Here is a 27,118-nt window from a genome sequence, read left to right on the forward strand (position 1 = left end):
TACACTAGTCCTGTCTTTGCCTGAAGCTTCTTTAATGGTGTCATGAGTACAAACTACTGTCTACTGAATGAACGAAATGGGCTGGATCCCTTCCAAATCCTGACATGTATTTAACATTCAGATAATCTTTATTCTATTTTTAAGGTCTTTATTGGAGTATAACTGGTTTACAATGGTGTGTTTCTGCTGTATAACAAACTGAATCAGCTATACATATATATATACATCCCCATAACTCCTCCCTTTTGCGTCTCCCTTCCACCCTCCCTATGCCACCCCTCCAGGTGGACAAAAATCACGGAGCTGATCTCCCTGTGCTATGCGGCTGCTTCCAACTAGCTATCTATTTTACATTTGGTACTGTATATATGTCAATGCTACTCACTCATTGCATCCCAGCTTACCCTTCCCCCTACCCGTGTCCTCAAGTCCATGTTCTATGTCTGCGTCTTTATTCCTGTACTGCCCCTACGTTCGTCAGAACCAATTTTTTTTTTTTAGATTCCATATATATATGTGTTAGAATACGCTATTTTTCTCTTTCTAACTTACTTCTCTCTGTATGACAGTCTCTAGGTCCATCCACCTCGCTACAAATAACTCAATTTCATTTCTTTTTATGGCTGAGTAATATTCCATTGTATATATATGCCACATCTTCTTTATCCATTCATCTGTGAATTGACACTTAGGTTGTTTCCATGTCCTGGCTATTGTAAATAGAGCTGCAATGAACATTGTGGTACATGACTCTTTTTGAATTATGGTTTTCTCAGGGTATATGCCCAGTAGTGGGATTGCTGGGTCGTATGGTAGTTCTATTTTTAATTTTTTGAGGAACCTCCATACTGTTCTCCACAGTGGCTGTATCAATTTACATTCCCACCAACAGTGCAAGAGGGTTCCCGTTTCTCCACACCCTCTTCAGCATTTATTGTTTGTAGATTTTTTGATGATGGCCGTTCTGACTCATGGGAGGTGATAGCTCATTGTAGTTTTGATTTGCATTTCTCTAATGATTAGTGATGTTGAGCATCCTTTCATGGGTTTGTTGGCAATCTGTGTATCTTCTTTGGAGACATGTCTATTTAGGTCTTCTGCCCATTTTTGGATTGGGTTGTTTGTTTTTTTGATACTGAGCTGCATGAGCTGCTTGTATATTTTGGAGATTAATTCTTTGCCAGTTGCTTCGTTTGCAAATATTTTCTCCTATTCTGAGGGTTGTCTTTTTGTCTTGTTCATGGTTTCCTGTGCTATGCAAAAACTTTTAACTTTCGTTAGGTCCCATTTCTTTACTTTTCTTTTCCCATTTCTCTAGGAATTGGGTCAAAAAGGATCTTGCTTGGATTTATGTCATGTAGTGTTCTGCCTAAGTTTTCCTCTAAGAGTTTGATAGTGTCTGGCCTTACATTTAGGTCTCTAATCTATTTTGAGAGTTTTATTTGTGTATGGTGTTAGGGAGTGTTCTAATTTCATTCATTTACATGTAGCTGTCCAGTTTTCCTAGCACCACTTATTGAAGAGGCTCTGCTTTCTCGATTGTATATTCTCGCATCCTTTATCAAAGATAAGGTGACCGGGCTTCCCTGGTGGCGCAGTGCTTGAGAGTCCACCTGCTAATGCAGGGGACACAGGTTCATGCCCCAGTCCGGGAAGATACCACATTCCATGGAGCGGCTGGGCCCATGAGCCATGGCTGCTAAGCCTGCGCATCTGGAGCCTGTGCTCTGCAACAGGAGAGGTCACAACAGTGAGAGGCCAGCATACCGCAAAAAAAAAAAAAAAAAGATAAGGTGACCATATATGCATGGGTTTATCTCTGGGTTTTCTATCCTGTTCCATTGATCTATATTTCTGTTTTTGTGCCAGTGCCATACTGTCTTGACTACTGTAGCTTTGTAGTATAGTCTGAAGATGGGGAGCCTCATTCCTCCAGCTCCATTTTTCTTTCTCAAGATTGTTTTGGCTATTCGGGGTCTTTTGTGTTTCCATACAAATTTTAAGATTTTTTGTTCTAGTTCCATAAAAAAATGCCATTGGTAGTGTGATAGGGATTGCATTGAATCTGTAGATTGCTTTGGGTAGTATAGTCACTTTCACAATGTTCATTCTTCCAATCCAAGAACATGGTATATCTCTCCATCTGTTTGTATCATCTTTAATTTCTTTCATCAGTGTCTTATAATTTTCTGCATACAGGTCTTTTGTCTCCTTAGGTAGGTTTATTCCTAGATATTTTATTATTTTTGTTGCAATGGTAAATGGGAGTGTTTTCCTGATTTCACTTTCAGATTTTGCATCATTAGTGTATAGGAATGCAAGAGATTTCTGTGCATTAATTTTGTATCCTGCTATTTTACCAAATTCATTGATTAGCTCTAGTAGTTTTCTGGTAGCATCTTTAGGAATCTCTATGTATAGTATCATGTCATCTGCAAATGGTGACAGTTTTACTTCTTCTTTTCCAATATGGATTCCTTTTATTTCTTTTTCTTCTCTGATTGCTGTGGCTAAAACTTCCAAAACTATGTTGAATAATAGTGGTGGACAACCTTGCCTTGTTCCTGATCTTAGAGGAAATGGTTTCAGTTTTTTACCATTGAGAACGATGTCGGCTGTGGGTTTGTCATATATGGCCTTTATTATGTTGAGGTAAGTTCCCTCTATACCTACTTTCTGGAGGGTTTTTATCATAAATTGGTGTTAAATTTTGTGGGAAGCATTTTCTGCATCTATTGAGAAGATCATATGGTTTTTCTCCTTCAGTTTGTTAATATGGTGTGTCACATTGATTGATTTGCATATATTGAAGAATCCTTGCATTCTTGGGATAAACCCCACTTGATCATGGTGTATGATCCTTTTAATGTGCTGTTAGTAGTATTTTGTTGAGGACTTTTGCATCTATGTTCATCAATGATATTGGCTTATAGTTTTCTTTCTTTGTGGCATCTTTGTCTAGTTCTGGTATCAGGATGATGGTGGCCTCGTAGAATGAGTTTGGGAGTGTTCCTCCCTCTGCTATATTTTGGAAGAGTTTGAGAAGGATAGGTGTTAGTTCTTCTCTAAGTGTTTGATAGAATTCACCTGTGAAGCCATCTGGTCCTGGACTTTTGTTTGTTGGAACATTTTTAATCACAGTCTCAATTTCAGTGCTTGTGATTGGTCTGTTTATATTTTCTATCTTTTCCTGGTTCAGTCTTGGAAGGTTGTGCTTTTCTAAGAATTTGTCCATTTCTCCCAGGTTGTCCATTTTATTGGCATAGAGTTGCTTGTAGTAATCTCTCATGATCCTTTGTATTTCTGCAGTGTCAGTTGCTACTTCTCCTTTTTCATTTCTAACTCTATTGATTTGAGTCCTCTCCCTTTTTTTCTTGATGAGACTGGCTAATGGTTTATCAATTTTGTTTATCTTCTCAAAGAACCAGCTTTTAGTTTTATTGATCTTTGCTATTGTTTTCTTCATTTCTTTTTCATTTATTTCTGATCTGATCTTTATGATTTCTTTCCTTCTGCTACCTTTGGGAGTTTTTTGTTCTTCTTTCTCTAATTGCTTTAGGTGTAAGTTCAGGTTGTTTATTTGAGATGTTGCTTGCTTCTTGAGGTAGGAATGTATTGCTATGAACTTCCCTGTTAGAACTGCTTTTGGTGCACCCTATAGATTTTGGGTCATCGTGTTTTCATTGTCATTTGTTTCTAGGTATTTTTTGATTTCCTATTTGATTTCTTTAATGATTTCTTGGTTATTTAGTAGTGTATTGTTTAGCCTCCACATGTTTGTATTTTTTAAAGATTTTATCCTGTAATTGATGTCTACTCTCATAGCATTGTTGTCAGAAAAGATACTTGATATGATTTCAATTTTCTTAAATTAAAAAGGCTTGATAGGTGACCCAAGATATGATCTATCCTAGAGAATGTTCCATGAGCACGTGAGAAGAAAGCGTATTGTGTTGTTTTTGGATGGAATGTCCTATAAATATCAATTAAGTCCATCTTGTTTAATGTATCATTTAAAGCTTGTGTTTCCTTATTTATTTTCATTTTGGATGATCTGTCCATTGGTGAAAGTGGGGTGTTAAAGTCCCCTACTATGATTGTGTGACTGTCGATTTCTGCTTTTATGGCTGTTAGCACGTTCCTTATATATTGAGGTGTTCCTGTGTTGGGTGCATATATATTTATAATCGTTATATATTCTTCTTGGATTGATCCCTTGATCATTATGTAGTGTCCTTCTTTGTCTCTTGTAACAGTCTTTGTTTTAAAATCTATTTTGTTTGATATGAGAATTGCTACTCCAGCTTTCTTTTAATGTCCATTTGCATGGAATATCTTTTTCCATCCCCTCACTTTCAGTCTGTATGTGTCCCTAGGTCTGAAGTGGATCTCTTATAGACAGCATATATATGGGTCTTGTTTTTGTATCCATTCAGGCAGTCCATGTCTTTTGGCTGGAACATTTAATCCATTTACATTTAAGGTAGTTATCAATATGTATGTTCCTATCACCATTTTCTTAATTGTTTTGGGTTCGTTATTGTAGGTCTTTTCCTTCTCTTGTGTTTCCTGCCTAGAGAAGTTCCTTTAGCATTTATTGTAGAGCTGGCTTGGTGGTGCTGAATTCTCCTAGCTTTTGCTTGTCTGTAAACGTTTTCATTTCTCCATCGAATCTGAATGAGATCCTTGCTGGGTAGAGTAATCTTGGTTGCAGGTTTTTCCCTTCCATCACTTTAAATATGTCCTGCCACTCCCTTCTGGCTTGTAGAGTTTCTGCTGAAAGATCAGCTGTTAAACTTATGGGGATTCCCTTGTATGTTAATTGTTGTCTTTTCCCTTCTTACTTTTAATATTTTTCTTTGTATTTAATTTTTCATAATTGGTTAATATGTGTCTTGGCCTGTTTCTCCTTGGATTTATCCTGTGTGGGACTCTCTGAACTTCCTGGCCTTGACTGACTATTTCCTTACCCATATTAACGAAGTTTTCAACTATAATCTCTTCAAATAATTTCTCAGTCCCTTTTTTTTTTTCTCTTCTTCTGGGACCCCTATAATTCGAATGTTGGTGCATTTAATGTTGTCCCAGAAGTCTCTGAGATTGTCCTCAATTCTTTTCATTCTTTTTTCTTTATTCTGCTCTATGGTAATTATTTCCACTATTTTATCTTCCAGGTCACTTATCCGTTCTTCTGCCTCAGTTATTCTGCTATTGATTCCTTCTAGAGAATTTTTAATTTCATTTATTGTGTTGTTCATCATTGTTTTTTGCTCTTTAGTTCTTCTAGGTCCTTGTTAAACGTTTCTTGTATTTTCTCCATTCTATTTACAAGATTTTGGATCATCTTTACAATCATTACTCTGAATTCTTTTTCAGGTAGACTGCCTATTTCCTCTTCATTTGTTTGGTCTGGTGGGTTTTTACTTTGCTCCTTCATCTGCTATGTATTTCTCTGTCTTCTCATTTTGCTTAACTTACTGTGTTTGGGGTCTCCTTTTTGCAGGCTGCAGGTTCGTAGTTCCCATTGTTTTCGGTGTCTGTCCCCAGTGGCTAAGGTTGGTTCAGTGGGTTGTGTAGGCTTCCTGGTGGAGGGGACTACTGCCTGTGTTCTGGTGGATGATGCTGGATCTTGTCTTTCTGGTGGGCAGGACCGTGTCTGCTGGTTTGTTTGGGGGTGTCTGTGACCTTATTATGATTTTAGGCAGCCTCTGTGCTAATGGGTGGGGTTGTGTTCCTGTGTTGCTAGTTGTTTGGACTAGGGTGTCCAGCACTGGAGCTTGCTGGTCGTTCAATGGAGCTGGATCTTATCGTTGAGACGAAGATCTCTGGGAGAGCTCTCGCCAATTGATATTACGTGGGGCCAGGAGGTCTCTGGTGGACCAATGTCCTGAACTCCACTCTCCCACCTCAGAGGCTCAGGCCTGACACCTGGCGAGAGAACCAAGTCCCTGTCAGCCACACGGCTCAGAAGAAAAGGGAGAAAAAAAAGAAAGAAAAAATAAAAATAAATAAAATAAAAGTTATTAAAATAAAAAATTTAAAATATATTATTAAAATAAAAATATTAAAAGAAAAAAAGGAAGAGAGCAACGAAACCAATAAACAAATCCACCAATGATAATAAGCGCTAAAAACTATACTAAGATATGGGGCTTCCCTGGTGGCGCAGTGGTTGAGAGTCCGCCTGCCGATGCAGGGGATATTGGTTCGTGCCCCGGTCCGGGAAGATCCCACATGCCGCAGAGTGGCTGGGCCCGTGAGCCATGGCCGCTGAGCCTGCGCATCCAGGGCCTGTGCTCCGTAACGGGAGCAGCCACAACAGTGAGAGGCCCGTGTCCCACCAAAAAAAAAAAAAAAAACTATACTAAGATAAACATAAAAATCAGAAAGTCGTCAGTCACATATGGCAAGTCCCAAGTCTACCTTTGCTCCCAAAGTCCACCTCCTCAGTTTGGGATGATTCATTGTCTATTCAGGTATTCCACAGATGCAGGGTACATCAAGTTGATTGTGGAGACTTAATCCGCTGCTCCTGAGGCTGCTGGGAGAGATTTCCCTTTCTCTTCTTTGTTTACACAGCTCCCGGGGTTCAGCTCTGGATTTGGACCTGCCTCTGCGTGTAGGTTGCCTGAGGGCGTCTGTTCTTCGCTCAGACAGGACAGCGTTAAAGGAGCCACTGATTCGGGGGCTGTGGCTCACTCAAGTCGGGGGGAGGGAGGGGTACGGATGCGGGGCGAGCCTGCGGCGGCAGAGGCCAGTATGACATTGCAACAGCCTGAGGCGTGCCGTGCGTTCTCCCGGGGGAGTTGTCCCTGGATCCCGGGACCCTGGCAGTGGCAGGCTGCACAGGCTCACGGGAGGGGAGGTGTGGAGAGTGACCTGTGCTCGCACACAGGCTTCTTGGTGGCGGCAGCAGCAGCCTTAGCGTCTCATGCCCGTCTCTGGGGTCCGCGCTTTTAGCCACGGCTCGCACCCGTCTCCGGAGCTCGTTTAGGTCGTGCTCTGAATCCCCTCTCCTCGCGCACCCCGAAACAATGGTCTCGTCTCTTTGGCCGCTTCAGAGGTTTTCCAGGACTCCCTCCCAGCTAGCCGTGGTGCACTAACCCCCTGCAGGCTGTGTTCACACCACCAACCCCAGTCCTCTCCCTGTTCTCCGACCGAAGCCCGAGCCTCAGCTCCCAGCCCCGCCTGCCCTGGTGAGGCAGCAGACAAGCCTCTCGGGCTGGTGAGTGCCGGTCGGCACCGATCCTCTGTGTGGGAATCTCTCCGCTTTGCCCTTCGCACCCCTGTTGCTGTGCTCTCCTCCGTGGCTCCGAAGCTTCCCCCCTCTGCCACCCGCAGTCTTCGCCAGCGAAGGGGCTTCTAGTGTGTGGAAACCTTTCCTCCTTCACAGCTCCCTCCCACTGGTGCAGGTCCCGTCCCTATTCTTTTGTCTCTGTTTATTCTTTTTTCTCTTGCCCTACCCAGGTACGTGGGGAGTTTCTTGCCTTTTGGGGGGTCTGAGGTCTTCTGCCAGCGTTCAGTAGGTGTTCTGTAGGAGTTGTTCCACATGCAGATGTATTTCTGATGTATTTGTGGGGAGGAAGGTGATCTCCACGTATTACTCCTCCGCTATCTTGAAGGTCCTCCTGTTTTGGTGAATTCTAAAGGACTGTTATTATTGTCTCTGGTCCATCAACTCTGCTAAGTGAGGGAATATTTCTTAGTCATTCTAACCCGCAGCAATTCCAAATCAAAGATGTAAGCCAAGAGAAGTCTCTCTATTTATGCAGGAAGTATTCACACATAGGGGAAGTCCACACGTGCAGAGAGCAGGAGCTCCCTTAGCTAGGAACCCCAGAGGTTCCACCCAGCTGCTTGGACATCCAAACCTGGCACTGAGCAAATGGACTCCTAAAAATCACAGTAGGCATCAGGGTACTCACTCAGCCATCTGACTCACTCATAGCATCTGGGCACAAGAAAATTCTATTTCCCAAATCCCTCTTCCCTGCCCCCATCTTCCCCAGCCACACATACGAACAATCTGGACAGTCCATAAGGTAGAGGATAATTTTAGGGGCTTCCCTAGGCCTGGCTGGATGCTTTCCAATCACTTCTTTCTGGCCTGTGAAATCAGATGCACTATTTCTTTATACATGAGCAAGAATGAAATCAGTTTCTATTTGCAGAGTGAGATGGAAAAAATGAAAATTGCACACAGCTATGTCACAGATTCTCAGAAAGGACTTCCCTAAGCCTGAGGAGAGGAAGGAGGCAAAAGAGAAACTCAAAAGGAGAGGAAGTTCAGTTTGTTAACCCCTGAGAAATGTCCCATGAGCTTGGCCTCACGTACATAAGCACATTTAAGGTTTTGGAGCAAAGCTGGTAAATAAAATCAGAGACATTTCTGGATTCATTTTAACCACTGATCATGATGTTGTTTAATCATCTTGGCCATTCCAGGAGCAAATAAATCACTGTGTGTCTGTGTCTCTCTGTCTGTGTGGGGCTCTGTATGTGCATCTGAGCTCTCCCACACCACCCCATTTTCTCTTAACAGACACACCATACATGTTAACACATATGAAATTTGATTAAAATAAACATCAAGAATAAGCTTGTTGGGCCAAAAAAAAATGGCTTGGGGGATTCAATTTCGCAAAAGGCCTACCCTGATTCAAGAATGGAAGAGGAAAGAAGGAAATGGACAAGATTATTTGGGCCAGTTTTGTGTACCCAAATGTGGTTACAAATGAAGTCACCTTATCACTTATACCCAAATTTTGCTAGCCACGTAACCCCAACCCCACCCTGAGCACGTCAGATTCTCTTGCAAGGATCCTTTCATCCTTTGGTATCGGTAGGTGTCCTCTGGGGGAAATTACATCATGTGAGCTCTCAAACCAGTCCAGGGAGCCATTGGACCATGCTGGCTCCAGGTTGCCTGTATGTCTGTACTGTTCCTGCCACAAATTACTCACTGCCCCTCTGCCAGACTATCAGTGCTCCCCTTGCATTGAAAAGGCTCCCTCCTCTGAATTCTGCTCTCTGAATTGGCCCGACAGCAAGACTGCTTAGGTTGTCGTATGTCAGGCTCTTTTTTCTGGCACAGGGTAGCTAGACTCAGGGGACAAAAGGAGTAGGGGGCAAGTTCAAACAGCAGCCACTATGTTTCTTCCATCTGTAGTCCTATACTCTCAGACCCTCTTTCTGAGTCTGGTCCAACAGTCCCTCCTTGCAATTTGCCTTCTGTCACTGATATCTACATTCCTCCCCCTATGTTGATAGAATTTTCTTCATAAACCTAGCTCAAGTTTACTCAAAAAGTGCATTATTCCCGAAGTAAACCTCTGGATACAAAGAGATTCCAGGGCCTATTGCACAAGGGTTAAAGCTCTAGTTGTAAATTATGACTGCTTCATATTTCTTTCTCGACCTTTCAAACAGAAGCATTTCTATTCTTTACCATTCTTACCATCCCCAACAGTCCACTTGCCAGCAGGTTCCTGCATGTCCGGCATGCCAAGTATACACCTTATGGTTCCATCCTCTTTGTTACAGTACCGGTGATGGCAATTCACATTTGTATAATGCTTGACATTTCATAAAGGACTTTCACATCTATTACCACACTAGAGCCTCACATCATTTCTGTGAACAAAGCAAATCGAATATTGATACTTGCATTTTAGAGCTATGAAAACTGACAGTCAGAGAGGTAAGGAGATTTCCTCCAGTTGCACTCAGCCAGTGAGGAGATGCGCCAGCCTCGGAATCCAGATCTTAAGACTCTGGGTGCAGGTTCTTTGCAATTCATAATGCTGCCACTCTTTAGTTTTCAGCCCCATGTGCCTCTCTGTAGGTACCCTCACTTGACTTTAACCACATTCAGATAATCTCCATGAAAGTAAATTCCCATGCTTTAAGCCATCCAACAGAGTTTTCCAGGGAAGCAGGGCATCATTACTCCCTCTTTCCCACTGGAAATGTGATGAGGAAGCCCACTGGGTAAGTGTCCTTTGGAGCACATTAATTTTGGAATAATCTAACCTGACTTTAAGCCAGAATTCTCCACCAACAGCATGGAATATAAAAGTCTGATGAATAAAATCTTGACTTATGGCATGGTTTTGCTTCACTTGACCTATGTTGAGGATACATGTTTTGCAAACCAATTGAAAACTTAAAATTACCCTGTGTTTAATTACATTGCAATCTATGGTTGAATTTCATTTAAATGGCATTTACAATTGGCACATTTTTCAAGTACTGCTTCTGTCACAGTTGCATGTAAAAATACATGATCATCATTCATACAACTGCAGCCTAAGTTAGCATCAACACACATCCCATAGATTGGGGGACAAAGTCACTAAAGGACAATGGCTGTCACATTTCCACGAAATACAATTAAACATATCCAGAAATAAACTGGTTCCCAGATTTTGATAAAACAGCATGTGGCATGTTTTCAAAATTGCTAAGCATTGATTGAGCACCTATGTTGTGCTCAGCACTGTGGAGAATTCAGAAAAGCATAAGATGTGTCGTAAGATAGTCAAAGAAGAGGGAATACTCAGGGTATGGGGATCAAGGTGAGAATATATGTTATAATAACTATTATTATTATTATTTACTATGTGTTAATTACTGCATGCCAGATACTATGCTAAGTATTTTATTTGAATTATCTTATTTAATCCTCATAACAACTCAATAAGATAGGTACTATTATTTTAATTTTACAGAAAATAAAAGTGAGACACAAGGAAGTAATTTACTTAATTAAAATCACATACACAATGGAATATTACTCATCCATAAACAAGAATGAAACAATGCCATTTGCAGCAACATGGCTGGGCCTATAGATGATCATACTAAGTGAAGTAGGTCAGACAAAGACAAATATTATATAATATCACTTATATGTGGAATCTAAAAAAATGACACAAATGAACTTATTTACAAAACAGAAATAGACTCACAGACATAGAAGCAAACTAATGGTTATCAAAGGGCAAAGAGGGGGAGGGATAAATTAGGAGTTTGGGATTAAAATATACAGACCACTATATATAAAATAGATAACCAACAAGGACCAACTGTACAGTGCAAGGAAATATACTCAATATCTTGTAATACCCTATAATGGAAAAGAATCTAAAAAAGAATATATATATTCTTATATATGTGTCACGGAATCACTGAATCACTTTGCTGTACACCTGAAACTAGCTCAACATTGTAAATCAACTATATTTCAATAAAAATTTTTTTTGAAAAGGTCATATAGTTAAGAAGCAGGGGAGCCAGGACTGGAAGTCAAGTATTTGACTTGCCAGCCTGTGTACGCTTAGCCTCTTTGCTTTGTTTGGTTAAAGCTCCATGAAAGACTGGGTCTTTACTATGGCTCTGAAAATTAGATAGTGTTTAGGTAGGAAGAATGGAAGAATGAGGATAGGTCGTCATATTGCAGGATAGACAAAGAGCATAAACAAAGGCACAGGGCAAGAATTTGTATTTGACATGTGAGGATCCCTGAAGGAAATCAGTGGCAGGAAGTAAAGTTGGGTAGGCAGAGTGAGACACTTAACTGAATACCTTACAAATAACCTAGGCGGAATTTAGAGACTTGAGCCTTTGGAAGTAGAAGGTCATGTAGACTCTTCTGTAGGAAAGAGACAATGAAAAGGCACCCTGGTATACCAGCTGCATATTCAGGAAAAGTGGAGAGGAGGGAGACTTCAGGGGAGCAAACCAATTAGTGGCTTATCTTGAAATCCCCTACAGGGACTTCCCAGGTGGTCCAGTGGTTAAGACTCCACACGACCAATGCAGGGAGACAGGGTTCGATCCCTGGTCAGGGAACTAGATCCCACATGCTGCAACTAAGCCCGCATGCCACAACTAAAAGATCCCGCATGCCTCAACTAAAAAGATCTTGCACGTGGCAACGAAGATCCCACATGCCACAACTAAGACCCGGAGCAGCGAAATAAATAAATATATATTTTTTTAAAAAATCCCTTACAGACCCCACTAGTCCTTGGTCACAGCATATACTCAATAAATGTCAGATCAGTGGATGATGACTAGTAGGGATAAAAAGAAAGGTATAAATCTAAGAGAAAATCTGCAGGAGTCACTGGCAGACTGTTCACATGAAGGAAAAAGAAAAGAGAGTAAGCAAGGTGACACCAAAGTGCTATGCTGGGTAAGAAGAAGACATGCGGTGCTTTTGGCTGACGACAGAGTTGGAAAGGAAAAGTGGGTTTCAGGTGGGCAGCAGGGAGGATGATAAGTCCTTCATTTTGGTTTGAAAATGTAGAGGTTTGAAAGGGACATGAGAATACTGTTAATATATTATAGATACTTGGAGAAATAGGCCTAGAACACATGTAAGACTCTCCAAGGGTGGGAAGCACAGTCCTTACTCATCACAAAATTCAAATTAAAGTTATGCTTTTATTTATTGGCCACTTCAATAAGCAAATCTAAGTAGGTAGAACTTCCCTAATATAAACATCACTACTAGACCTATTGTATCTTATCAAAGATTCAGAAAGTAGAAATACATAATATATAAGAACATCATGACAAATTGAGAAGACCTAAGCAAAAGGAAGTAAATCAAAGAGTTAAGCTCCTATCCATGCTCCCTATGACACGCAACCAGCACTGGTAATTTAACAGATGTGAAACACCAGCCTTTCCTTATCAAAATACAAAAGGGAAAAAAATCATGTAACAGTTTCTCAGCAAGAAGCCATTAGACAGATGTAATCGTAATGGGACCAAATATTCCTATAAATGAAATGCATGCATTTAGGACCACATGCAGAGTTTAAAAGCAGCTAACACAAAAGGTAAGTAGAGTTGTCTGTGTGTATACAATGGCTCAGATGTGGTACAGCCATCCAATTGGCCCTCAAACCAACTGAATGGTGAATTTACAGGACAGACTCAGTATCCATTAGCTTAAAATTCAAATGACCCTCACAGAAATCACAGCTGTGGCAACAGGAGCTATTATTCTCAAAGTAAACTTCTCCTTTATGATCATCTACCAACCTCCAATCACTGAAGCTATAGCCACACTCATCCAAGCTACTGGCCTTCAAAACAGCCAGACCACATGGTTCTTCCTTTAGATGCTTGAAGCGATCAGAATGACCAAGTGGATGAGAGTGTGCAAGATTCATTTAAACGGACAAAGGAGCTCATTGTAATGGATGAAATCAAGATCTTCACCAGGCAAATTAGAGGGGAAAAAAACTGCTTCAAAGTACAACTTCCTTCAAGAGAAAAGGGATGGAGTCAATTAAAATATATAACTAGAAAGATCCATAAAATGTAGCCTGGGGAGTCAATCCAACCAGTGAAACACATTTGTTGTTAGTGGATGCAAAGAGAGAAATAAATTAAAATAAATTAAAATTTGAGTACAGTGTTCAAAATAAAAAACCATGTCATGGTTTGATCAGGTAACATACCAAACCTTTCACCTGCATTTACAGGCAGGATATTCATCAAAAGTCAATCGGTAAGTTAATTGTTTGAAACTCAGAAAACATTTTCTCCCCAAAAATAATATTATGCACGGTGACTGGCTTCCCAAGATAGGCCACAAAAATCTGCTAATGTATAGTGTAATAAGGTGTAAGTATAGTACTGGGATAATGAAGTAATACTAATTGTTCTATAAAAATAGAACCTTACCATCCTCCATAGCAGTGCTTCTCAAACTATGAGTCACAACTCATGAAATCGATTCAGTGAGTCCTTCCCAGTTTAATTCTTAATAGAATGTAATAAATGTAATGGAAAGGAAAGAACAAAATTGTAAAGATCAGAGTACATCCCTGTCATAAGGAAAAGTATTATTCTTGAAATTTAACTTCAGTGTTATAGGTATAAATAGCTATGTGCATTCAGGATTGCTATGTAAAATATATTTCTGACTGTGGGTCACAGTCAAAACAGTTTGAGTGTCTCTTAGCAAGGCTTCCACGGGGCATCCAGCACAAAGCAGGCATTTTAACATTTGTTAAATGAATGAATGATTGAATGACCCAGTGAACACATGAAGAATGAATAAACAGAATGCCAGTAATACACCTCTCCCAGTCACAGCCCTGGCACTTGAAGTAGAAAGCTTCCTCACTCCAACATTTCCATGCTAGGGAGGCAGTGGGGACAGACAGTTGCCCAGCTGGAATTCCATATAGGTGGCACTGTTGGCCTGGGACAGGATCTCTGACACAGAACGGGCTTTAAAGAGGGAATGATGGGGAAAAGTCTTCCACAATTGAATAAGATTGGACTCTAGACAGGGTTGCCAGATTTAGCAAATAAAAACCCAGGATGCTGGTTAAATCTGAACTTCAGATAATCAACAAATAATTTAAGGGCAAAGAAAATCATGAACCTTCAAGGTTAAAAGATCAATTCAACCCATCAGACATTTATTTGATGCAAAACTGTGTGCAAAATCCTCTGCTAGATGCTGTGGAAGGAAAAAGTACTTAGTTCTAAAGGCTGAAGAGGTCAGAGACACACAGGCAAGAACCTCAGCAATCACCATGTATTGAGCACTATTCTAAGTACTTTCCAGGCATTAACTCATTTGACCCTCACCACCCTGCATTCAGCACTGCTGTTAGCCCCACTGAAGACAGAAAACTGAAAGAAGTTACAAGAGAAAGTTGTCCAAGGTCTCACAGAGAAACAAGCACAAACAACATTCAGTGGGCCCGTGTAGAGGGCTAGATGTTGCCCAAGAGGTGGATCTGGAGTGAGAGTGGAGCTGGACCTTGAAGAAAGGGGAAACATCAATAGGTGGATATTAAGGGAAGAATATTCCAGGCAGAGGAACAGCTTGGAGGTGAGAAGATATGGTCAAGAAACGGGAATAGACTAAAGTTGTTGGAATAGTAGAAAGATAATAGGAAGAAGGTATGACTGAACAAGGAAATTAGGTAGGAACACACTATTGAGAGGAATTGCATACCATGACGAATCTGCTTGCAGTGGTGATCCATCAGAGAATTGGGGGTATACAAATGGGCACTGTGTTGAGCTGGGCTATTAAGGAAAATGACTTTGGCAATAGTCCAAAAGACAAAGTGGATGAGACAGAGATCAGAGGCCAGGAAAAGATTAGGTAAAACAGTACAGCTGGCTGGCAAAGCATGTGGAATCAGAATCCAGGGTTTACCTCCCAGATTAGACCCTCAGTAGGTAAGCGACCTTGGACAATTCATGTAATGACTCAGATTTGGCTTCCTCACTTCTGAAACAGGGGAGACAACACGACTTCCCTCGTAATATTATAGGGGAATAAGACAGGACAACGTACAGGAAATGCTCCATAAATGGATGCTATCTGTAAAGCGTCACGGCGATTGAACTTGAATCTTTCCCTTAACAATTCTTCTGAGTTCAATCAGCCTTGGATTGAACATTTCCAGGAGTAAGGTACTCATGCCATCCCAATGGTAACATAATGGGAGTGAAAGAATGAAAGAAAGAATGTGGAGGAATGAGGGTTTGCCTTTCCTACTTCTAAAGAGAAAGAGTATATCTAGAAATGAAGCCGAGGTAGAAAACAAAAAATAAAACAAAGCAAAAAAACTAAGTACTGAGTAACTATAGTTGAAGGAGGGAGGGGAACCTTGAGATCCTCACTCTAGCACATATTACTAGAGTGACCTTAAGCAAATTACGTAAAGTCTCTAAACCTTAATTTTCTCATCTGTAAAACGTGGTTGTTAACACCTAAACTGTGAAGCTATTGAGAGGAGAGCTGATATCATGTATATTATGCCCTTAGAACAATGCCTGGCCCAGAGTAGGCAATAAATGATAGTTATTATGTATTACGTAAAAACTTAAATAAAACTATAGTTACAGTTAGGCAGCAATACTGGTGGAGACAGAAAACAGAATGTGGAAATAAGTAGAACGTACATGAGGTGTGACAATTCTAGAGACCACATCCATGACAGTGGCATGGAACTGACAGCCCTCTTCTGTGGAGCCAGATGTGTTCTGCCCAACAGATGTGGCTCCTGAAAGGTGCCCCACTAGGTTAGATGGTGTAGGATGGCAGGATTAAAGATGCACGTTTGCAGACTGAGGGAAGAGGGCTCTGGGAGGAGAGAAAGCCATCACCTCTGACTATTTGATTCTCCTGCCACTTCCTGTCCTGGAACCAGACCCCATCACTGACTAGCCCTGAGGCACAAAGCAAAGCAACACTGAGGCTGGAGGTGGGGGGCAGGTTCATAACATGTCGGAAATTAAAGGGGAAGGAATGGATGTCAGGGCCAGACATCCATCCATCCAAGCATACAGGACACATATAAGTAGGACCTGTTGGGTCTGAAACCACCTACCTGTGTGCTTAGCATGTCCTACCTTTCCAGACGTCAGAATACACAGCAAGCCCACTCTTTCTGTGGGACCTCTGCCTTGATGCAGTGCAAACATTATTCCAAACATCTAGCCCAGTGCTCAGGATGCTGCTGTGGCTGGGGGTAAACTTATCATCCTTTGCTTTTTTCTTGAAATTTTAAAATTGTTTCTCAAAGACTTGGTTTGTAAACTTAAATACTAATAAAAAGGTTAACAAAATGATCATGGAGACACTCTGTGTTTCAAATGCACATCATCTGTCCTTAACCTCTGAAGATGACACAGCAGGATACGCACTGGCATTGTTTTTCAACCACAGTGAATTCTTGCTCCCATGTTCTCCATAGCCTGTCACCCATTCTCCCTTGTCAGACAACCGCAAACACACCGGAGGTCCTGTCGGGACTCAGTACTCTTTCAGGCAGAATCTCCTCTGTGCAAACCTACTTGGCCTGTGTAGGAAGAAACTGCATTCTGGCCACCTCCTAACAAAATGAAACCAAAGGCCACACATCATGAAAACATCCATCTCTGCTCTTGATCTCCCTGAAACGAAAGGTAACCCCCAAAGCTAGGATCAGAGCATTCGGTGGAAACGAAAAGCTGCCTAAAATTTTCTCATATCCTAGCACTACTTTCACTTTTAGAAAAGGAATATTTAGAAAGGCTTAAGAATCTCTTTCTTACACATTTCTCTCCCTCCCAGATGTCAAGAGCTCTCAACCACTGCCTCTTCATTTATGACTAAGAGTGTGCTGAAGAGGTGGTTGCCTGAGAAGAACGCATCCTCGAAACACATTCCTGACTTATTCATCTCTTTGGGGGCACAGATTTTCCGCCACAGGTAGGAAAGGGATGATCACTTAACTCCTCCAGCAGCACTGATCAAAAGTGATACTGGGGTGAAGTGTTTGGGGTTAATTCAGCCAGCACTGCATCAATCACCTGTGGAAAGCAGAGAGCAGATGCCACAGTAGCTCCTGCCTCTAGATGGTTAGAAAATAACACAAAGCAAGAAACAAGGAGTTACCAAGGACTGAGGGAATTCCCTCTCCCTAGAGCTCTTCAAAGACAAAACAGCCACTCATTTTCTTAACTGTCTAAATAGGTCTCTGACTAGGTTTTGAGGCCCCCTCCTCCCAGCCACGATTGGGAGTCAATTATTCTAAGAAATCAAGGTGGGGCATCTATTGGCTGGAGGATAAAACAGGCAGGAATATACAGCCAGAGGCAGCACATAGAACTGAAATCGCTTGGCATGGGTTCTGGTAATTTCGGAATGAAAATCCAAATACAAGTGAAGAGAAAACCAAAGAGAAAAGCAATTTTAAAAGAGTACGTCCAGTCTCCAGAACGACCCCCAAATGCTGCCTAACATTTATGTCACAGAGAAGCAAGTGGGCAGAGATGCCACATGCCGAAGGAGACAGTTAATTTTAGCTGCAGGCCTGGAAAACTTTACTTTTCCGGGCTCTTCATTACTTTTGAGATTTCGGGCTACCGAGTACCCAGGTATTTCAGTCTGGTTTCTCCCAGTCTGCTCTTATTTTCCCAGCTCCTCTTCATCACCTACTATTGGGACCTCCCTGTTTCAAAACTGTCTTGTCACGCAGCAGAGACCAAAGGACCTCAGAAGGTAAGAATACCTACAGCTGCCAGAGGCGAGAATAGAGTCAAGAGCAGCCAGGGAAGAGACTAAGAGCTTGAATCTGGAAGAGTTGGCTTGTTGAAGGACAAGCTCCTGCATCACGAGAGAAGAGACCAAATTCTGCTTCTCTCTGGCCAGTCAGGAAACTGAGGCCAGAGGGCTGCAGCAGCTCCCAAGCAGCCTGAGGCTGGCAGGGAAAGTTGCCGGGGCCTCGGACTGAGTGAGGAGAGCCACGCAGGTCGCAGCCAACTTCCCCTGGCCCAGGCCTGGTTGTCAGGCAGCCTGTTGAGGGAGGGCAGGAGTAGACAGAGACAAAGGACACACGCTGTTCCCACTGTAGAGGTGGGGGGGGGGGGCTGTGCACAGTGTGACGCCGGTCCCTACTGAACGGCCGACAGTTTATGCCACCACTGGCCCCAGGAGGAGAAGCAAGCCAGCCTTCCCATAAACGACTCCTTGCAGAGATGCTTACAGTAGCATCACTGCCACCTCAGACAGGTGAGCAGTTAGATGTACCTGACTTCAGAACTGCGATTTGTTCACCTGATTTGGTAAATCTCATTTTAACCCTTCTCGTCCCCAATAGATCTCACTCCGGAAGGAAGAAATGAGTTAAGTTCAGTGGAGTTTGCAGTGTGCTGGTGCCTGGGGGAGGGGAGTAGAGGAAGTGGCAAGGTGGAAGCCTTCTGACCTGAAGATTGCACGTACTGGGTTTATTTTGTTTTGTTTTGCTTTTGTTTTTGTTGTTGTTGTTGTTGTTGTTGTTTTTCAGATGAAAAGGAAAAACGAAGAAACAAAGTAGGCAGCAAAGAGGGACTGCGGGATCCCGCTCATTTTCAGACATTCCTGGCCTTTTAGGTAAAGAGCACCTCGCAAAACTCGATTGACAGAAAACGTGCTCGCCTGTCAACTAGGGAAGGAAAAAAAAAGATTCACGGAGGTCCAGAGGAGCTAGATTTTAGGCTCCCGGGTTTCCGGCCTCCCCCTGGCCATCCTCCCCGCCCCACCCCAGACCTGCAGGTGGAAACCAGGCAAGTGAGACGGTCCAGGGCCCCCGGTCAGGGCTTAGCCCGCCGCCGCCGACTGCCGTCGCTGCGGGGACACACCCTCCACCTACCTCACACATGGGAGAGGCGCCCTTGCTCGGCAACGTGCAGCCCAGGAGCTTGGCGAGAAACTTTGCCATATACGAGCAGTGAGGCAGGGGCTCTCCCGAGGCGCCGGATCCGTCCTTTCCCTGCGCGAGAGCCCAGGCGCCGAGGTGTAGCCCGCAGCCGGCCGGCCAGCGCGCCCCGGGGCTGGGGGCTGCCGGCAGCCGAGCCGGGCGGGGGCGAGCTCGCCTGCTGCCCTGCCGCCGCCGCCCGTAGTGCGGGGTGCGAGCACGCGCGGCCGGGTCCGCCGCTCCAACCTCCCGCGCCGCGGGAGCGGGGCGCTGCCGTCTGCGCTAGCCTTTCCCGCTGAATGTCACTGTCACCAGAGCAAAGGGAAGGGCCCCGCCGAGGGGGTGACGGGAGGGCCAACGCGCCGCAGGACTGGCGTCGCGCGCGGGCAAGGGCACCGGATGGCAGAGCGCCGAGGCGCGGGCACTGGCGGCCCGTCCCCGGGCACCGCCGCTCCAGCCACAGCGCTCGCCGAGGCCTGACGCTCCGCCGGAAAGCGGGAGGCGAGGGCCGGGGAACGTCTGCTTACGGGGCCGGCCGGGGTGCCCCACTTCCCCAGTTTCCCCTCTCCGCGCCGGAGGAAGTGGAAAAGGCTGTCTCAGGTCGCGGCTGACCCGGCGGGTTACGGCTGCAAGGCGCGAGCTGCCCGCAGGGGACCCCGGCGGCCTGCGCCAGCCCCACCCTGCCTCAGGGAAAGGGAAAAGCCTCCCGAAGCCTGGGAGGGGGACCTCCAGCTCACGTCCACTTTGACCCTTCTTAATGAACGGGCCAGGCACAAGCAAGCCCCAGAAGAGGAAAGGTGACTTTGTCGGCACAGGGTCTGGGCCAGATATGCTCCAGAATTACAGCCTTGGCTGGGATGGGGGTGGGGTAGGGGACGAATGAGCCTGGCCAGGAGGCTGATACAGAAACGTATGGCCCTGTTTTTCTCTCCAAACCTATAACGCTTGTCTTTTAACAAGGGAGATATTTTTAGGACACAGGACCTATGTTAGGTATTTATTTTGCATCCATATAGCTGTACATCTCAAACTTCAAGTGTGCATGAGAATAACCCGGAGAGCTTGTTTAAAACCAGAAGTCCTGGTCCCCAACTCCCAGTGTTTCTGATTCAGAAGATTTGGGGAAACCTCAGGATCTGCTTTTTTTTTTTTTATTAAGCACCCAGGAGATTCTGCTGCAGGTGGTACCCAGGCTGGACTTTGAGAAACATTACCCTACCTTGTCAGATCTGGAGGTCAGCACATACAAGAACTGTAAAAGCATTCAATTGGTAATAGACAGAGAAAGTTTTGTTATATCACCTAGTTTTAAATGCAAGGAAGCAGAACTAGAAGAGTTTGTATTACATCATCAAGTCACATTGTCTTAGAGACACTCCAGGCACATAGGTGCACTCTACAAATTATTGTCTGACTCCATGAATAGCGGATGGCTGGTTGGATGGATGGTGATGAATAACTGGGTCCAGATTTCCTGATTCTCTTTCCAGAATTCTAGCTGGTACAGCAAACCCACTGTGAATTTAGGGGATAAAATAAGAAGGAAAGGTGTAAATTAGTTTGAATATATCAGCTCAGTGCTTCTCAAACTTTTTTCAGTCAAGTATTTTTCGTAGTAAAGAGATCATCAAAAACAAAGTTTTTTTGACATCTCTGGTTTTATCTTTTGCATTCTAGCCTATGAAATATTCAGGTTTGTTATAATATAAAAAGACCTACTCCCACGAGGAAGACTAATGCTCCAAGTATACTATCTTTATCCCAAGCCCACTGCCGAAGCACCAGATGCCCCACCAGCAGCAAACTCGGGAATTGTGGCAGCTAGGTGCCCTCTAAGCTACACTAAAAAGAAAAAGAAAACTAACACACAATGAGTACCTACAAATGTCTCAGGCACTGTGTCGCCATGTTAGGCTGTGGGCTCTGGGGACAGACTACCTCAATTTAAATCCCACTCCTGATATTTAATAGCTGTGAGACTTCAGGCAAGTGACTTTACTTCTCTGTGCTCCAGTTTCCTCATCTGCAAAAACGAGCATAAGAATAAAGGTAGCTACTGCATGCGGTCTGTATTCTTTTTCTATTGCTGTCACAACTTAGCATCTTAAAACAACACCCATTTATTATCTCGCAGTTCTGTGGGTTAGAAGTTTGGGGAGCTTCTCTGCTTCGGCTCTCACAAGGCCAAAACCAAGATAGAGCCAGCTGGGCTCTCATCTGGAGGCTCTGAGAAGAATCCACTTTCAAACACAAGTTGTTGACAGAATCCAGTTCCTTGCAGCTATAGGTCTGAGGTCGCTGTTTCCTTGTTAGTTGTCAGCAGGGTGCCCACCCTCCACTTGGAGACGTTGCCCAGACTCCTTCTCAAGTGACTTCTTCCATCTTCTAAGCAACAGTTGCCTTGAGTCTGTCTCATGCTTCAAATCTCTCTGACTTCTTTTCTTGCCAACAGCCAGAGAAAACTTTTTTCTCCAAGAGAGAAAAAGAGCCTCTCTAAGAGGCTCATGTGATTACATGATTGTGATATCCAGGCCCACCTACATAATCTTCCTATCTTAAGGTCAACTGATTAGTCCCTTAATCACATCTTCAAAGTCCCTTTTGCCACATAATGTAACATAATCACAGAAGGAACACCAGGGGTGAAAGCCCTAGAGCTATCTAGAATCCAGCTTACCATGTGATTATTCTGAGGAATAAGTACATGTATGCATTTTAAACAGAAGAGTGTCTTATTTTGTGATACTTATAATAAGAACTCAATACAGGTTAGCTGTTATTTTTTTCTGTTCATGGCACTTCATTTGATTGCCGTTACAACTCTGTATTATTTTAAAAGGAAGAGATTGAGAATTAAAAAGATTGTCCAACACCACACAGCAGGTTAGCGGCAGAGCCAGGAATTACGCCTAGTTCAGCTGCCAGTCAAGTCTGTGTTTTTGCTATTACATGATACTACATCACAGAAAGCTGGCAAAGAACAGGTAATGTCCATTTGGGGGAGTGGAACTTAAGAAGAAGTATGGAATTTAAGAAACAGAAAGAATGTTTACAGATAGATAGTCACTTGCCCTATGTGAGTAATTTATGGTTTAGGTGCAAGGAAGGCTATACTAAATACTAACTGAAATAAGAAAGTCTTTAACTGAACTCGTGATTTTTAGTGAGTATTCTCTTGTGATGATATTCATTTTAAGGGGCTGTACATTCACTTGTGATCTAGACTCATTTCTTTGATGAGATTTTCCTCTCCATGCTGCCTCTCCTCTGCCATCTTGCATCTTCTAGTGTCAAGAGAAACATTTCTGAAGGGCAGCCACCCACTGACTCTGCCTTGATAGGAAGAGCATTGCCCAGACCTTCTCCCGGGCCTGCCCAAGTCTGAATCATTACTATACCTATTTCCTGCTGTCTACCTTGCTGGTAGAGCAACAACAGAGAGCCAGGATGGATGGATAGATGACTGATAGATAGATAGATAGATAGATTAATAGATAGATAGATACATAATCTTGTAATCTTGGGTCCTCCCCCATTTAGGACCTTAACCACAGTATTATTCACTAGGATTATTCATAATCTTTGACTCAGCATTTCTATCTCTAGACTTTATCCTAAGAAAATACTCAGAGAATCAAATCAAAAAGTCAGATAATCAACATAACTCAAAGAGTATTACATTTAAAATTGTTTCATGTCCATAGGGGCAGGGGAGCATCTTTTTTACTGACATAGTAGCCACTGTGGTTAAAAGAGCACGACTGGAGTCAGGCAGCCTGAGTTTGAATTCTGGCTCTTCCAAGTACCAACCGAGTGATTTTTGGACAAGTCACTTCAATTATATAAGCCTCTGTTTCCTTCTCTGGAAAATAGGGATGATAATAATACCTACCTCATAAGGATTTAATTAGTTAATACTATTATACTAACTTATTAGAATGATTATGATACTAATACATATTCATATAATTAATATACTAGTACTAATAATGTTCCTGGTCCATAGTTAGTAATGGTAATAAATGTTAAGTACCTGTATTAGAAGGATTATGATTAATGATATATCCTCAACTACTGACCCAGAGCCTGGTACATAGTACTCAGTAAAAATTGATTGAATAAATAGATGGATGGGCAAACGAATGAGGAAAGATACTTGTTGAAGTATTATAAAGCCAAAATTTGTAAACCACCTAAAGTCTAACAACAGGAGATTGGATTGATAAATTATGATTCATAAAAATGGTCAGCATGAAATATGTTTTTAAAGAATATTTACTGACCTAGAAAATGTCCCTTACATAATGTTGGTGGGGGACAGCATACAGTACATGTAGTATATGCTAACTTTGTGAAATGTTTACGTGTATACATAGGAAGAAAATGGAAGGAAACATACCAAAAGGCAATCGTAGTTCTCTCTGGGTGATAGAATAATGGATTATTTTTTATTTTCTTCTTACATATTCCTGAATTTTTCTATTCTTTGCAGTGAACCTGAGCACAACACCAATTCTAATACTTTTGTTTTAAGATCCCATCATTAAGAACTTGGGGATTAAAAAAAAAGTTATCAAGTTAATCTTAATTGATTTAAGATCTTATCCCTTTAGTAACACACTTAGAATGGACCAATGAATGCAATGAAATCTACTGCACTGATATTCCCCTTAAGGAATCTCTGTAAAGAAGCTCTACTAAATATACAAAATTCAGTTTTAGAGACACTCACCTTTACTGTTAGAGCTAGCAGTCTAGTTATCAGCAATGACCCTAGGGATTGCAAAGCCATAAGAAGCAAATATAATCTATTTTTATAATTTTCCTATTTTCTCTTAGAAGTTAATGTAGAAGTTCAAGAATAAGTTCTGGAAATGATCATTTGCCCAGAATGAGTAATAATGTATGCCTGCCAAGTCTAGAGAATACTATTGTCTCCATCAACAGATGAATGGATAAAGAAAATATCTTATATATGTGTGTGTGTATCTATAATGGAATATTATTTAGCTATAAAAATAAATAAAATCATGCCATTTGTGACAACATGGATGGACCTTGAGGACATTATGCTAAGTGAAATCAGTCCGATAGAGAAAAACAAATACCATATGATCTCACTTGTATGTGGAATCTTAAAAAAAAACCAAGTTCATAGATACAGAGACCAGACTGGTGGTTGCCAGAGACAGGGATTGGGGGTGGGGTGGGGGCTGAAATGGGTAAAGAGGGTCAAAAGGTACAAACTCCCAGCTATAAAGTAAATAAGTCATGAGGATGTAATGTACAGCATGGCAACTACAGTTAATAATACTGTGTTGCACATTTGAAAGTTGCTAAGAGTAAATCTTAAAATTTCTTATCACAAGAAAAAATATTCTATAACTATGTTTGATGACAGATGTTAACTAGACTTATTGTGGTGTTCATTTCACAATATATAAATATCAAATCATTATGTTGTACACCTGAAACTAATATAATATTGTATGTCAATTATACCTCAATAAAAAAATAATAAAGATAAAATAAAGAATACTACTTTCAAACCCTGCCTGCTTCGTGGCTCTCAGGGAGAGCCGGTGTTGCAGTTACTGTAAATACTGTACTTCAGTATGGTCAGAAAATAGAGCAGTCTGATTAATCAACTATTCCAACTAATTACCAGCTATGCAACACTTGAATTACCACTTTTCAAAAAATTAGGCTGTCATAAATTGCAATTAACACCGAAACTCTACAGAAGGTTTCATAATTCTTTGATGATTCAGAAGGTACTTCAGTGTCTCTTGGGGCGTCAGGTTCACCAGCATAAAATCATTTATCCTGGTAGGAAGGATGAGGGGACACGCTGGCTGATAGGAAATTTCAGTTGACAGAAATGCAAGCGAGCCAAGGTTTACTATGTTTACAAGGCTGACTGGATGCCTATTGAGCTCTTTAAGCACCTGACGAGAAAGGCGCTCTATTTGGCTGAGATGGTATAATTATAATTCCACAAGAATACAATGGTAACATTCTATTTTACAACAAAGAAAATTAGATTACAAGTTATCTGACAACCCTCCCTTCCTCCCAGCTAAGATCACACACCGTATAGAGTTACAATGGTGCCAATTACAACATCTTTTCATGCACTGTATGTTCCTTTGACTTTTTAGGATCTGAATGGATTTCATACCAAATAGCAGCTACTGGCAGCAATCAAAACAGTTTGGGGGAAAATAGTTCCATTATCTGTGCTCAAGTAATACTATTGATTTAAACTTAATATCTGCCTCACTTCTTTCTTGGTACAACAAGCAAGCACGTAGCTTCTGTCTGGGTCCCCGTTCTACCTTACCGAGAAGGTGGGTAGGAAAGTTTAGTGCATACTAGGCCTTTTCCATCACTAGTTGCTAAAAGCCCATTTCCATCAAAAAGAGAATGTTTTTAAGGATTTCGTCCAATCTACCACTTCCTCCTCCCCCAACCCCACTTGACAGAATAAGAGGCACAGAGAGATTAAGGTTTTTGCCCAAGTTTACACAGCTAGTCTATTAGCAGTAGTGGGGCCCAGAGTCTAAACCTCCTGTTAACCTACACTATTTCTACTGAGTTACTTTCTCAGCGCCCCTGCACATCTTCACTAAATCATGGCAGGGCTGATTTTGCCACCAAAAACCTTTTCTTTGAGCTAGGTGCAAAACAAAAGAAAAAAAAAGAGAAAGGGGAGGGAGAGAGGGAGAGGAATGCAGGGAGACAGAGAGAGAAAGAGGGGAGGAGGGAGATGGAGAAGGACCCAGTATCTTATCCTTTAGGTACCACCCCCCACATCACAGCCAAGCTTACTCCTTTGATGCAGGAATTTGGGCTTTCAGTCCTGGTAGAGGGAATGCCATGGTTTATTTATTTGAAAAGCTATAATGGGGCTCCCTGCAAGAATCTTTGCAAGATATTTGAAGCTGATGGCCAGAGGCTCTTTAATGAGCAAAGCGATACACCTGGTCCTCCCAGCCTTGCTCTGGCTGTCTGCGATGGGAAGGAGATGTATTCTAATATGGGAAAGATTCACGGTTTAGGCCAATATAATTGGCTGACAGTCAGCACAAAAGGAAGTTGGGCTATCTAAGGGGTTAAGTCATTCCTTCTAACCCAACCCTGGAGGCAACTTACATTTTGACTCACAAAAGAGGTGCAGTCTGGAGACACTGAATCAATAAATGGAAAAGTTGCAGTATTACAGGCGTGGTAAGAGACTAAGAGAATAAGTTACACCTCCCCCAGTTTGGGGCTTAATGTAAGTGTCATTATACTTGTGGGAAAGGGCCTGGTTCCTCATGGTAATGGTGGGAGTGCCTAGGTTAGCACCAATGACAATGAGGGGACTAATACTGCATAATGACAACAAAACCCACAGTGACATCAAGGGTATGCCACACCCTGCGGAATCAGGGCTCAAGGGTGGAGAGCCAAAGTGCACTTGGGACGGAAGTGGGGCATCGATATGAAATCCTTGAAGCCAAGTGCACCAATGGGCAGCAGCAGGCAGGAGTGTAGCTAAGACCAGGCAAAGAAACATCAAGGCCAGTGCCGTGGCACCACCTCTTGAGCAATGGTGGCCACAGAGGGCACAAACAATGGAGCAGAGAGAGGGAGGCAGCACTAAAGAGCAGAGCTGCTGCAGGGAGAGACCTGAACACTTGAGAAGAGATCCTATGGGAGCCAGAGAGCTAAAGATCCAAAAGATGGGGGTGAGGGGGAGAAGAGGCTTGAGGCAAACACCATTTTTGTTTGTATTTCATTGCTTCAAATCTCTTCTTTGACTGGTCCATCCTAATTGGTGTGGCCGATGTCCTTAAAAAGTCCACATGAAAGAGAGCTGGGACAGTGAACGGACAGGCTCTTGGCTCTGGCCCAAATCACAC

General features: G+C 42.5%; 1 protein-coding gene across 1 annotated transcript in view; it reads right to left on the reverse strand.

Moving 5' to 3' along the window:
- RASGEF1B (RasGEF domain family member 1B) overlaps positions 1-19,368 on the reverse strand; it is a 590,808-nt gene extending 571,440 nt beyond the window's left edge. The window contains exon 1 of the mRNA XM_067736368.1: positions 19,167-19,368. Within this exon, the coding sequence (XP_067592469.1) occupies positions 19,167-19,235 (69 nt within the window). The 5' untranslated portion in view covers positions 19,236-19,368. The remainder of the gene's footprint in view (positions 1-19,166) is intronic.
- Between the last annotated feature and the right edge of the window lie 7,750 nt (positions 19,369-27,118).

Source organism: Pseudorca crassidens, chromosome 4 (assembly GCF_039906515.1).
Source record: "Pseudorca crassidens isolate mPseCra1 chromosome 4, mPseCra1.hap1, whole genome shotgun sequence".
NCBI lineage: Eukaryota > Metazoa > Chordata > Mammalia > Artiodactyla > Delphinidae > Pseudorca > Pseudorca crassidens.